At 34.0% G+C, this 13,719-nt stretch overlaps 2 protein-coding genes across 5 annotated transcripts; one reads left to right on the plus strand and one right to left on the minus strand.

The window, feature by feature from the left end:
- The first annotated feature begins 222 nt into the window (after positions 1-222).
- On the plus strand, positions 223-6,785 carry LOC115982068 (protein NEOXANTHIN-DEFICIENT 1). Of its 4 annotated transcripts, XM_031104562.1 has the most exons (12): positions 338-430; positions 603-667; positions 992-1,080; positions 1,198-1,281; positions 1,747-1,810; positions 2,015-2,061; positions 3,680-3,734; positions 4,127-4,165; positions 4,356-4,524; positions 5,909-5,960; positions 6,044-6,100; positions 6,352-6,785. In XM_031104562.1, the coding sequence occupies exons 3-12, from the start codon at positions 1,016-1,018 to the stop codon at positions 6,596-6,598; spliced, it is 879 nt and encodes a 292-aa protein (XP_030960422.1). In that variant the 5' UTR covers positions 338-430; positions 603-667; positions 992-1,015; the 3' UTR covers positions 6,599-6,785. The 4 variants fall into 4 exon arrangements, with proteins under 4 accessions (XP_030960425.1, XP_030960422.1, XP_030960423.1 ...); XM_031104565.1 differs by lacking the exon at positions 603-667 and having other exon boundaries at positions 223-430; XM_031104563.1 differs by lacking the exon at positions 603-667 and having other exon boundaries at positions 345-430; positions 1,002-1,080.
- LOC115982067 (serine carboxypeptidase-like 45) lies at positions 6,759-10,514 on the minus strand. Its single transcript, XM_031104561.1, is given in 10 exon segments — positions 6,759-7,221; positions 7,329-7,446; positions 7,581-7,673; positions 8,199-8,323; positions 8,450-8,731; positions 9,014-9,093; positions 9,182-9,274; positions 9,751-9,846; positions 9,938-10,039; positions 10,163-10,514. Coding segments are annotated over 10 exon segments (1,491 nt in total). The 3' UTR covers positions 6,759-7,071.
- Positions 10,515-13,719: the final 3,205 nt, after the last annotated feature.

The raw sequence follows: 13,719 nt of genomic DNA on the forward strand, positions 1-13,719 counted from the left end.
GAAACTGTGGGAATGGTATTTGTTGGTTTCAGTTGGCGCCAAAACAAAACAAAGATGGTGGATTTCGTGTCCTTTGGGAAATTGCAATGGATAACATCTTATCCACTTCTACTTCTACGGCTACTGATGTCTATTTTCTGTCTCTATAATAGTTTGTAATAATTTAACTCTCAACTAGTGAACTAAAAAAGCGACAGTAACTAACGAACACCAAAACTAGTGTCTCTCTATAAATTCACTCACTTTTTTTCAGTTTCCACTCGCTCTCAACACTAGCTCTCTTCCCAGAACCATTTTTCAATCCAAATTCTCCTCTGGGTTTCATTTTCTTCTTTGGATTTCAGTGAAAAAGTTCTTGATCTCTGGAAGTGAAGTGCAGAGATTTTTGTTGGTTGCAGCCCCTTGCTTTGTTGTGTGTTCGTTTTTTAAGGTAACTGGTTCAATTTGTTTTTTATTGTGTCGTTCATGGATAAATGCTCTAATTTGGACTTTGTGACTTCTGTTTTGTCATGTGGAAGTTTTGTAGATTTTGCTAAATTCTGTATGTTCAAAATTGTGAGAATATATGGAATGCATTAATTCGTTAATTTTTCTGGAATCAGTTTGTGTGAATATAACATGTGAATCATAGACCCAGAAGCCAATTACTTCGAAGGGGAATCTGGAGGTTCGAATGGCAAAAACTTCAAGTTTACATCTCTTTTTCTTTTCTTTTTTTAATTTTTAAATATTGACCCAAAACATGAATTTCCTTAAAGCCTGTAAATTGGGTGTACAGCCCAAATATCACAGTTAACAGGGTCATGTATATGACTGCTGGTTTCTTTAGGAGTTCTCTGCATTTGCACTCTATAAGGCAATTCAGCTAGTTGTATTTATGTTGGTGTAGCACATGAAATATCTCTTCTCATAAAACAAAAGAATGCCCTTTTTCTTTTTTATGATTTTTTGGTTTTTAATCACTTAAATTTGGTATCTCCTATCAATTAAGTTTCTTCAAGGTATATCTGAACCCATGGAAGTTGGAGAAACAAAATGTTCCTCAGGCTACAGCAAGCCCCCTTGGATATTTAGAGGCAGGCAAGTGTACAAGTCTTTTTTAAAAATAAAAAGTACCATTTAAATTCCTATTCTCTGGTTAATATTGTTATCCTTCTTTTTTAAACAACATAATTTGCTTAATTATCTTTTTCTCAGTGCCTTATACCAGCTCCATCTTGTCAAAGCAGAAACTGCTCGAGCATGCATCCCAAAAGAGTTCAGATTAGTCGAAGCTTTTGGGTACTTATATTTGCTATCATTGTTGTATTCATGTATGCGCATAACAGGATATTAGTGGGTGCACTTTAATGAATGATGGGATAAATAAACCACCTATTATATTTCTTATGAAAATGCTAAAGCTACTACTAATATTACCACAAAAAGTTTATGGCAATGAATATAATTTTTATCACATCAATATCATATTAAATAAATTTCTTAATCGTCTACTTGGTTCAAGCTTTGAAAGTGGTTGCATTAATTTGTAAGGTTTGTGCAATAAAATTTGTACTAGGCTACTAGCTATAATGTTACTCTCTTTCTTAACCAAATATCACTACCTAACATGGAAATGATTGCGAGATTCATTGGTGGTGCTCCACATAATATTCTCCTTAAAGGATAAGGGTGATTTTGGAGTTTATGAATTCCATTTGCATAAAATCAAATTAAAAAGAAAGAATCTGACTTTACACTTTGTAGGTATACTCTTGGTGGCTTCTTTCTTGCCAGTTATGATGACAGTCCAGCTGGAATTTTTGATGAGGTTGTATATTATTATTGGTTTATGAAATTGATGAATCAATATTTGGTAATTACTTGAAAATTTAGATAATTATAGGAGTGATCCTGTGGCAGGAAATGGTAAACTTTCCAGTATTTTCTTTAGCAAAAAATTGTATGAGAAAGAATCTGACTTTTAAATTAATTCTTTTAGTCACTAACATGTATCAGTGTGCATTCTTACCAGCTCGTGGTGATTGCAGGGCTTGTATGGAACCCACCAACATCCTGCGCGTATGTTTCTCTATCCAATTCTTTGTTGTTCATAATAAGAAGAGAAAATAGCACTTACAGAAGTGATTGAACTATTATTAAGCTAGACACACCCAACATCCTAATCTTATGCTTGTACTAGATTAATAGAATATCCCTGGACCCCAACTGCGACTGATATGATAACTGGCATTAAAACCAAAGGCTATTCATGAAATACACCATTAGTTGGTCTATTACTGAATTAACCTATTGAAAGATTTCCCTAGTCTACCTCAACTCGAATAAGTCCTAATGAAGCTAGGAAAATTGAGTTGGTTTATACAAAATAAGGTGATGTCTACCACTAAATATTGGTTTGTTGAACTTAAAACGTACTTGTATTGGGTTTAGTCATCTTTGTAACTTGCATGTGCTAGTGAATCTATTAAATTTTACTCCCTCAGTATCACACTGTTTGTCCTCCTAAGAAAGTTGAACTTTTTAAATAAATAAAATGGTAAGTTAGGACAGTTATGAAAATGGTGTATGTTAACTTTTTTTCAAAGTAGAGACAAGGTTTTTAGCTCAAATGGTTAGAGATATATTAACCCATTAGCATAGGTCCAAGCCTAATTCTACTTTGTGTGCAAGCTAAGTCTCCTACTTGTACTAAAAGTTTATTAATCTAGGGTTTAGTCTACTATATATACATATGTTATGATTCATTGTAACACATGATTTGTTCTACACTCTAATATATTATTGATGTAGGCCGTTAGGCTAAACCACTTTATGCTTCCGCTTCCACATCCATACTAGCATATTCAACATGATGTATCAATGCTAATATTTAACATGGTATCAGAGCCACCTTCTTGTGGCCATGGTTTTTTGTCCTTACGGTGTATTTAAGAGCAATCTTTATCTTCCTCGGTGTTTCTTCGCTACATTCATCTTCTTTAGCTTCCCACTGCTGCCGTCAAAACTCTCTGGTATAGTCATGCCACCATTAGAAGTCGCATCAACACTGCAAGACCGTTGCCTTCCTTAAACCACCGTCACAAGGCCAAACTTCATTCAAGGGATCTTTTCAACCTTATCAAATCTCAAGCTTCCATCTTGAATTTGAGAGGAGGTATTAGAGATATATTAGCCTATTAGTAAAAACCCAAGCCTAATTCTATTTTGTGTGCAAGCCAAGTCTTCTACTTCTACTAGAAGTCTATTAATCTAGAGTTTAATCTACTATATATACACATGTTATGGTTTATTATAACACAAGATTTGTACTACACTCTAATATATTATTGATGTAACCCTTTAGGGTTTCCTCCATGGACGTAAGATATTAAGCTGAACTACGTAACCCTCGTGTGTTATTGTGTACTATTCTTTATACTTCCGCTTCCAAATCCATACTAGCATATTCAATATGATATATCAATGCTAATATTTAACACAAATAAAACACCTTTTTTTTCTTCTCAGTGGGCCTGAAATATCTGTTTACATATTTTAATCAATTCAGTATTTAAACATGACTCAGAACGGAATTGAAATCAACTCTTGCAGCAAATGTTGGTTGTTTGTAAACTTCAACTTGAATAATTATTTAATGACAGAGTATTCTTATCTCAACGTTGTCTTTTGTTGGCAGATGGGCAGCTAAGGTGCTTGTGAACAGCAATGTGGCTTGCGATCATGGAAGAAAGGTGGGAGTATGCATAATTCCCAGCCTAAATTTAAAATCCTAAAATTTATGATGATTCAAACTTCATGAGTTTTTGTACAATAATAGTGTACTTTTGAGATCTTTTACATAGATGCGGATTGCTCATACAAGTATAATGATGGAACCATTCAACTTTTAAATAGTAAATGCTTTCAAAAACTTCCATATTTCTTAAAGCAAATAAGAAACAAGTTATGGTCCCTCCAGCTGTGAAATGACGCCTTCCTTCTTCTTTTTCTTCTTTAAATCCTCTCCCTAGTCACCTTATAGGTTAGCACACTTACATATTAGTTTGGTGTTTGCACTATACCAGTCACATTTCTTTTATTTTCATCCTTAAATCTGTGATCTTGCTTTGATCTCCCCTTGCAGGAAGTAGGGCTTCCAAGTCAGGTTGCTAGGTTTTCAAAGGTAGGCCTTGAACTGTGTTTTCTTCAGTGTTTCAATACTTGTAATCAATGTCAAAAACTTTCTCTTGTTTAATATTTGAAGGTGAATGTATATATGCTTTTTCCTGTTATGTATGCATATAGTCATTCATAACAAAATGGACATTTGTAGTTTTGCATGTTGTATTGAGTATGATATTTGTTCAAAGCAGAGAATCACAGCAATTACAAGTCCACCCAAGAGTAAAGACATTGGATTTCTAAGCATGGTTGGTATGGGTGCTGCTTTCTGTAGTCCAAGGGAGCATATGAATGTTCAAGTGACTGAAATCAATATTCCTGATACAAAAGATATCTGTAACATCAACCTTACCTGTGTTGGTGAGTTGGTTAAAGTGATTCCATTCAGTACTGCTGGCTGCTATAGTAATTAAGATTGGTCCTTTATTTTTCAGTATAGTATGGCATTTTTTAGTAGAAATGTTTTATGAGCCAAAAATTTCTTTTTATAATTTTTATACATTTACAATTTGGGGGATTCTGATATTCAAGTTCATTTTCATAGTTTTTTCATCCTCCATACAAGAGGGATCATTTCATAATCCAGATCTGTGTAAAAGAGTCCCCTTGTTCCTTCTCTTTTTGTGCAGTTTTTTTTTTTTTTTGGTGGGAGTGGGGGTGGGGGGAAGAGACTGCCCTAATAGAAAACAAGGGGAGTCTAATTGTAGACCTAATCCATAATTCACAAGATTATAGAGGAGAAAGGATTTACTACTGATTGTAAACATATTTGGGAGCTTTAATCATTGAAAGGGATGTATTCCTTGGCTGTAATTTTCTACATATAAAGGTGTGAACCCAAACTAGCAACAGTGCATCACCACCTGAACCCATCCTCACTACTGGAGTCAACAATGGAATAATAGATCAAGACCATCCAATGCCACCATTTTGATGATTATCATCTAATGGATTATATGAAATGCAAGCCTTGTGAAAATTCACTGCATATTTTTAAAGACTTTTAATTTCATCATCTGGCATCTCTCCTATTGAAGTTCAGCTACTTTGGCCGGAGTTCTGAGATTTATTTAGTGGACTATATGTACATGGATTGCTATGCTTCATGAGGAACTGTTGTATGGGATTCTTAGTTGCTTCCTCATGCTATAATGTTTCTGCATGCTCTGTTGCTTCTTTGGGCTTTGCTTATGTCCAGCTTGTACACACACTTTGCAACCTTGTTGACATTACAGGTTGTGATTGGAATAATCACATTCACTTGGCCCTACCACTAACAACACTTTTATTAACACCACCAATCACAACATGCTACGTCAGCAGTGGTGAAATTTTTTGTCTCTAGACTTATTGTGTAACCTTTGCTTAGGAAGCTGGTTATGCCCATGTTAGCAGGTTTATTAGGTAGGAAGAGGTTAACGATTATTATGTTTGGACATATGTCAATCACATTTCTAGGTAATTAACTCATACCTTTCTGCTAGGAAACTATTTTCTTGTCAGCAATTTTGGCCTCTTGCAGAACAAGCTCGCCTATAACTTTGGTTCTTCCTTTTGATGGCTAGATACCTTCTTCTGGTGCTTTTTGTTCTTTAATCTAAAATAAACCGTGTAGAGAAGGAGATATCACATCCCCTGTTTATCTTTGCGCTTTTCCTTCACATTATTTTCATACGTGTGAATGATTTGTCATCTTCTTTTTTTTTCCTGGTTACGTTTTCGGTGATGGCAATGCCGACATTAGATTACAAAAAGTGGAAGGGGCCAGCCATCAAAATGTCTCTTCCAAGTTATAGGTAATTTTTTTGCAATGGTTTTGTTGTATTAGTAATAGTGCCTACTTAGTGACAACTAATGTTTTTGTGGTGTGATATTGCAGTGGCCGTACAGAGTATAATCCCAACCTTCTTAAGTATTCTTGCCAGATTGAGTGCAGGTTTTGTTCCCTTCCTTTTCTTTTGGTCTACAAATTACTTTTTTGTGCTTGTAAATCCTCAATTCTCACTAATCACTATGGTTAAATTTGTTATGGAAAAAAAAAAAGTTCAAAACTTTGAAAGATTCTCATGTCATATATGACACCCACTAAAGCTAATTTATAACTTGTTTTAATTGGATAAATTATATTGATGAGATTTTGACAGGAAATGCTAACATATAATTGTGGTTGCTTCCTGACTGTCATAGGGTGCGAGCAGTGCAGCCCGCAAAAGTATCTGGCCCAACTCTTATACTGAATAACAATAGAGAACGTCCTTCAGAACATGGTAGTTGCAATAGTGTAGACTCAACAACTGGGGATCATAGAGATAATGGAGAAAACCTGTGTCTATCTGTGATGTTGTCAAAACCTATATTGGCTTTGGAGTTCAGTTGTTTGAAAATGCAGGTAGAAGCTCCGACTGTGGTTTCCCCCGTCTCTAGAAATTCTTAGGAGCATTAAGTATTGCAGAAATTCTTTTTATCACTGTAGAGTTGCACAATAAAATGAAATTAATGAAGTTCATTTCCCTAAATTGTCTCCAGTTGTTAATTTCAAATACTCTTTGCAAGGTAGGAAATCTGAAAACATCTTCTAGTAATATCAATGAAGATTCTCAACAAGGGAACATCTCAACATTTATGCTGATCTTACATTCTCTTGTATTTCTCATAAATTTTTGAACAGATCAATTATTTAAATCTGTGTTACAAACATATAGCATCAAAAAATGACCAATAAACACTTCTTCTTTTCCCTTTTACTTTGAGATCTTTACAAAATTCTTCTACAATCCACAGCATGGACAAACCCTAGGACCCAACAACCAAACAAATGAAGTTTTCACTCTCAGATGATTAGCCTTTTGCAATCAAACATTACTTACAAACTCAATATGCTATCTGATAAAAAAACAGATCAGTTGATCAGAATGCTTCTGGAAGAGGCTGGCCTTTTAAAAATGACTTGAACAGCACAAGTGATCTTCCAGGCTGTGAGAATGGAGCTTCATGGGATGCTCCTCTAACAGTGGCAAATGAAAGAATATTTCCATAAACTTGAGTCCATCCACCAACCTGATGGTAAAAGATAATTAAGAATCTATTTAGAACAACATACTATTTAGTTGTAAGTTGTAACACCTAGTAGTTATTGAGTTTGAGAAATTTTCAATGAGATTCACCTGTTGCCCTTCAAACCAGACTCTGTAAGGCACACTGGTTTTCAGTCCTAATTCCTCTGCTAGTCCGTGAACTAATGTTCGACTTCCAGTCAAAGGGATGACAGAATCTTGATCTCCACTGTAATTTGAAATCCAATATGTCATCAACTACAATAATCTTCAGATAGAAGTCTTAAATTCATTTGTCCAACTAATGTTGGTAACCTAAAAGGCTAAAATCATGAAAGAGACATCAAGTTAAAATGAATTTACCTGTAAACCAAGACTGGGATTCCTGCCTTAATGAGTTTTCCCACGACTGAGATTGTTGGTATCTCCAAGTCAAGCAGCTCATAGTCAAGAATACTGCATGGACAAAGCAGAATTGAAGTTAAAGAACTAAACCAGAGAAACCCACAGACAGTCCAAGATTTAAAAGTAAAAGAATGAGTAGAACTTCCAAACTTCATTCTTTTTCCACACGTTAAAGTTCTGCACAGGGGATAATATTCCTTCTTGTTATGTCAAATATATATATATATATATATATATTTTTTTTTTGTTTACTCTAGAATAAAGGCACTTTTTCACACAGTGATGATTTTCTTCCTATAGAACAAGTCCTCCTGAAAATTCAGCAACCATGAAAGCTACACAATAATTTAAAACTACTTTACAGTCTACTTGCATTAATCAATGAATTTATCAATGTACAAATTCAAATTTGAGAACAAGATATTGCCATGCTTAGATAAGCAAAACTTTAGGATCATCCAAATTCTAACTGATAGTCCCCTGTGCTGTTATATTATGATCATACAATAGACCGTCTTACTACTCTAAAATAAGCACAAGATTCATTTATTTTTATTTCTGTTAGAACAGAATTACCTGCTGCAAACTACCCATTGATGTACTCCTACAAGACGTGCATGAAGAGCCATTTGTACGTCTTTCCTGTTTAGATAATTGACTGTTTCATCTTCTACACAGACATCTACTGTCTCAGTAACGTCCTGTTAGAAAAAGAAAACCAGAATAGATGAGTTACTTATTATACTTGGTTAAAAAATAAGGAAATTTTAAAGTGGAAAGCAATATGTAGTGGATGGAAAAGCCAATAAATAATTGAATGTACTCACCTGGGGACTTAGGACTTTGGATTGTGAAAAAATAGATGCCACACAGACATCAAGCGTAACATCATATTTGTCCACAAATCTACTGGTTTCTCTACTCACTTGGCTCATTACCCTTGAGCAAACAGGAGAAATAGTATCTCTGTAATATTCGCTCACATATCGCGAATAGTTACAAACAGATGTGAACATTTTGTATGTTGAGTCTGATATCAGTCCATGAGACCAGAAGTACTCAGCCCTCGAATTAAAGTCTGTGGCAAACTCTAGAACTGGATTACCTAGCTGCAATTAGAGGAAAATCATATTTGTAGATAATAAATTAAAATAAAAAAACTAAATGAACTATAATTTCATGGGCAAATTGAAGGCTCAGAAAGTATGTGTGATTTATTTATCTGTTCAAAGAATTATAGCAATAACCAAATTTTGTGGTCAGTTAACAATTGATCCGGTTGGCCACATGTTTAAAGAATTATGTTAAAAAAAAAAAAAAATCATCAAATTCTGTATAGTATATGAGTGGGGTTTTTAAATGAAAAGATTGGAACTTGGAAAAATACTAACAGCAATGCCTTTCAAATTGAACAACTTCTCCTTCATGTTGAATTGAATCATGAGTTCTGCTAGTTGGGGAACATAATGACCTGGATATAGGTAGGGAAAAAAAAAAGTAACTCAGTCTCTCTTTTTATCTGTTTCAACTAAGAATGACATTGAGATATAAAATAATACCGGCATAGCTCTCTCCTGTGATGAACATACTTCTGTTCCTATATAGTGGGAATTTCTCAAACCATCTTTGCAAGAACACCAGATTGTCCCTGGCTATAAAGGACAAACAAGACGATAAAGTTTCAGAAATCAAAGGTAGCCAGTAAAGTTAACCTTTTGTAAAGAAAAAAACAAAACAGAAACAGTAAGCATTGAACATGGCATAACTGTAAAGTGTTAGAATGCACAGTGCTATACCATTATGAAATATTCTAGTGAACCTTTGAGCAAAAAAGAAATCAAAAAGATTTCCTAAGGAAAATAAAAGATACCTATAAATTTTTTTTTTTTTTTTTAAAAGAAGGGTAGCAAAAGAAAAGGAAAAAAGGAAGTTGACTTGAATCTTTGGTATAGAAATTGTGTTTCTTCTTCAATTACAAAATTCTTTTTTTGTAAATGGGCTTATCTTTCTTTGCTTGCAAGACTTCTACAAAGAAAAAGAACATTCAAGAAATCAAGAAAAAGAAAAGAAAGAAGATTGAATGAAAGTTTCACAGTAAAAATGGAAGAATCAAATTGATGAAACATGCCTGTGATCCTGTCATTTACAGCCTCATAAGACGCGGTATCTGTTGCATAAGAGAATCCAACTCCAATTGGTGTCTCCAAATATAACATATTTGCTTCTGCAAAGCAATGAGCCATTTATGTCAAAGATAAGAAATAGCACATTACCCAGTAATGTAAACACCAAAACTCAGAAGAAATGTTACTTACCTCTATTCCAGCTATATTGGTTTTTGACCAGCACCTCCCCACTAGGCCTAAATGGCCCATTTTCAGAAAATGCTCCTACGCCTAAAGAAGAACAACCAGGCCCTGCAAACAAAAAAAGAAATCACAAAGATTCAAAATTCAGGCAATGGTTTAATGTCTCTCTTTGTTACAGAGAAAAGAAGGTAAAGTTTTCATTAGTGAGTGAGTGAGTGAGAAATTTGAGACCTCCATTTAGCCAGAGAACAAGAGGCTTGGAAGCTGGATCCACTTCAGCTTCAGCAAAGTAATAAAACAGAGCTCTCTGGCTTTTGTCATCAACGGTCACATAACCTGAATATTGCTGGAAAGCAACTGGAGGCTGACCAGGTAATTGGTTAATTCTATCGAGAAGAGAAGGAAATGATTCTGCTTCTTTGAGAAAATACAGCTGAAGCAAAGCTACAGTCATTGCAATGGGTTTCCATTGTAGAGAAAGCATGGTTAACAGTTCAACAACAAAGCACCTAGAGAGAGTTTGAGTTTGAGATGAGAGAATAATGAGGGAGGGGCAGCTAAAATGTTACCCACTTGGGGGCATTATATAAAGAGATGAGGTCTTGTTTTTTGTAATTATTAGTATATTTTGCATTTAAACTTTTGTCCCTTTGAAAAACAAAAACTTGGAGCTGAAATGAATGTCATGAGAGAGACTAGATCATGATTTACTACTATTGAATTGGGCCTCTCCCTGCTGTGTGTGATAATATAATACACTAAGTTTAAAGATACACAAATGAATTCTTTCTAAATAAAATAATAATGATGATGCCACTGTATATAATGGTGTACTAATCAAAATATGACACCTCAACAAGTTGTAAAAAAATATTTTGAAATTTGTTGAAGTAACATAGTTGGTGTGTGACATGACATGAGTGCTGGGCTATGTGGAGCTTGATTTATGCCTATTCATAACTCAACTCAACTTAGAAGTATTACAATTTTAAATGGAATATTTTATGAAACATAGTTCATGGAGCGATGTTTGGACCATTTTTGGCCCATTTTGGACCTATTGTTTTGGGGTATATATTTGTATGCTATATGATTTTATTGTAATAGTTTCTGTACTTTTATTCTTTATACAGTGAAAATTGTTGTAACTTCGTTAGTATAGGCATATTGCCTAATCACATAAATCTTTATTTCCTGCAATTGTGTTTTGCGCAATTTTTTCACCATTATTGTTTCTAGATACTAGGTTAAATTCCTGACAACGTGGGCATGATTATGGCTGAGTAAGCAAATGGGTGTGGGACTGCATCTGAAAATGACTGGAGAGAATGTGCTTTTAAAGTTTGAAATTATTCACGGAAGTTATTACAGATCTGTTTTTGTTTTTTTGTGTTAAGATTTTTTCTTTTTTTGGTGTTAAGAGTATAGAGTTTAGACCAAGAAGAAGTAGGCCAAAAAAAAAAAAAAAAAACCATCTACATAGAAAATGTAAAGGAGATAACAACGGCGTACAGTTCTGCTCGTAAAGGAGCTTTACAGAATGCTTTATGTTTTTCTAATCAAATGGGAATTGGTGAATGTGACAAACAGTATAATTATGTCTATGAAAATCGGTCACAATTATTATTATTATTATTATTATTTATTTTTGTAGGAAAAGTATGGCAGAATAATGACTTATGAAGGCTCATTAGTCATGTCAGTAGAAAGAAGCAAGGCATACGTTCTTTTTGGTTTTCCCAGAAGAATTTTGGCTTCAGTGATTATAAGCCTTTCACATATCCAAGTACAAATTCAAGTCTTTGTTTTCTTCATCGTTTTATTGAACTTAAAAAGTCTTAAAGCCACCCTGCCCCCAACACTGTGAGGGACTGTATTTACTTTCAAAAAATGAAAAAAAATTCATTCTGGCCTTTGCTCCTTTTGTTTTGTAAAATAGAGTTATTGTGAGCAAAAAGTTTTCCCTGCTTGATTAAATAGGCTTGGACATACATATTGTGTATGCAAATATCTGAATATCTAATTAAAAATCACCAAGAAATTGATATAACATGAATTAACCTTTCCTAAGATTAACAGTGTCAATCCATTTGCTCCTTCATGCAACACAAAAAGATTTGTAAACAACCAAAAATCAACTAAGATGAAATAACAAAAAAAAAAAAAAAAAGGAAAATTTTCCTGACCATACCTTTGTAATGCAAGACCTTTCTTGAGTTTAGAGAAGAATAAAGGGTCAAGGAACAAAATGACCATTGTTATATTTTCATGCTTTTAAGAGGGGGAGGGGGAACAAAATAAAAGAAGAAGAGAAAAAAAAGTTAACCAGACAGAAGAGTGGTTAGGGAGAACGGAAAAAGTGAGCATATGAACAGGAAGCAGTTAGGCTTTAAAATTTGAAATAAATGACTTTTTTTTAAAATAAAAAATTAATTGACATACATCGTAACTGGAATTTTCAAATTGTTTAGGATTTAAAAATGTCATTTACAAAAATAACCTAAGAACATGTGCTGCTCATAAAAGACATTTTAGTGAAGCCAACGTTTTTTTTTTTTTTTTTTGGTTGAGAAACTAGTGAAGGAAATGTAGATAGTAAGATAGATTATTCCAAGCATAGGGAATCAATATCGATGACCTCCTACTAATCATATATTCATATATAATATATTAAAGTGAAGTTCTCATTCAAAAAATTCAAATTATATTCTAATTACATTTTAATTTTACCCCGAGTGACATTCTTATTGTCTACTAATTTGATCTAATGTGTCTTTAGATTCTAAATAGACTTTAATTTTATGCTAAAATGACATTCCATGTCTAATTTCATGTCAAGTGACATGTAGGTTTATGAATCTAAACTTAAAAAACATTAAAAAAGAGTTGATTAAAAATTTATTATATTTCTATTTAAAACTATGAATGTGTAATATTTTTAAACTATTTAAAGTTCATTTTATTACAAAAATAATTATTAATTCAAATAAAATGAAAATGTGTACAATGTTCTAAAATATTAGTTGTCCATATATTATTAAAAAAAATATACACACGAAATAAATTTATTGTTTCATGATAATGAAAATTAAGATAATAAGTAACAAAATATATATATTTTTTCCCCTAAAATTAAACAACTAAGAATAAGCAATTTGCATACTCTACCAAATATTATCTTTACTAGGTATTTTTTAAGATCCAACAAAAATATAAAAATGACCATCACTAATACTCAACTTAGGTAGGTGTGGGGGCCTGTCAATCAACAGACCCATTAAGGTCAGGATCGTTGGGCCTATGGCCCATCCGAGAATGCATATCCGTCCGAGGAAGCCATGTCAGGTCACAAGGCAATTGCCGAAGGGGGGTGGTAATCAATATCACGAAGGTAGAGTTCTGTATCCGTCCGAGGACGTCATACTCCTCGGCAGTATGCGTTTGAGGACGATCAGGACGCGGTCTTGTTGCAACCGAACCTCAGAATTATGTCACCACTAAAGATAGGATAACAGACCAAGGGTAAAAGAGATAAAGCCAACAAATATCTATAACTACAGCTGCCTCCGCATTAATTACTTCTCAACCAACTCTCTGGCCACATTAATGTGGAGGTGATACCTGAACAGTAAGGAGGCAACCTTACAACTGCCCATAGGAAGTTCCAGGAGGTGCTAGATGGGACAGAAAGAAATCTTCCGAACCCAACCTACACGTGTGTGGTGAGGATGGAACACAAAGGGTGGTATATAAACTGAAAGAAGAACATGCAAAAAAGGGGGATCGGA

This window comes from Quercus lobata, chromosome 3, assembly GCF_001633185.2.
Source record: "Quercus lobata isolate SW786 chromosome 3, ValleyOak3.0 Primary Assembly, whole genome shotgun sequence".
Lineage (NCBI taxonomy): Eukaryota > Viridiplantae > Streptophyta > Magnoliopsida > Fagales > Fagaceae > Quercus > Quercus lobata.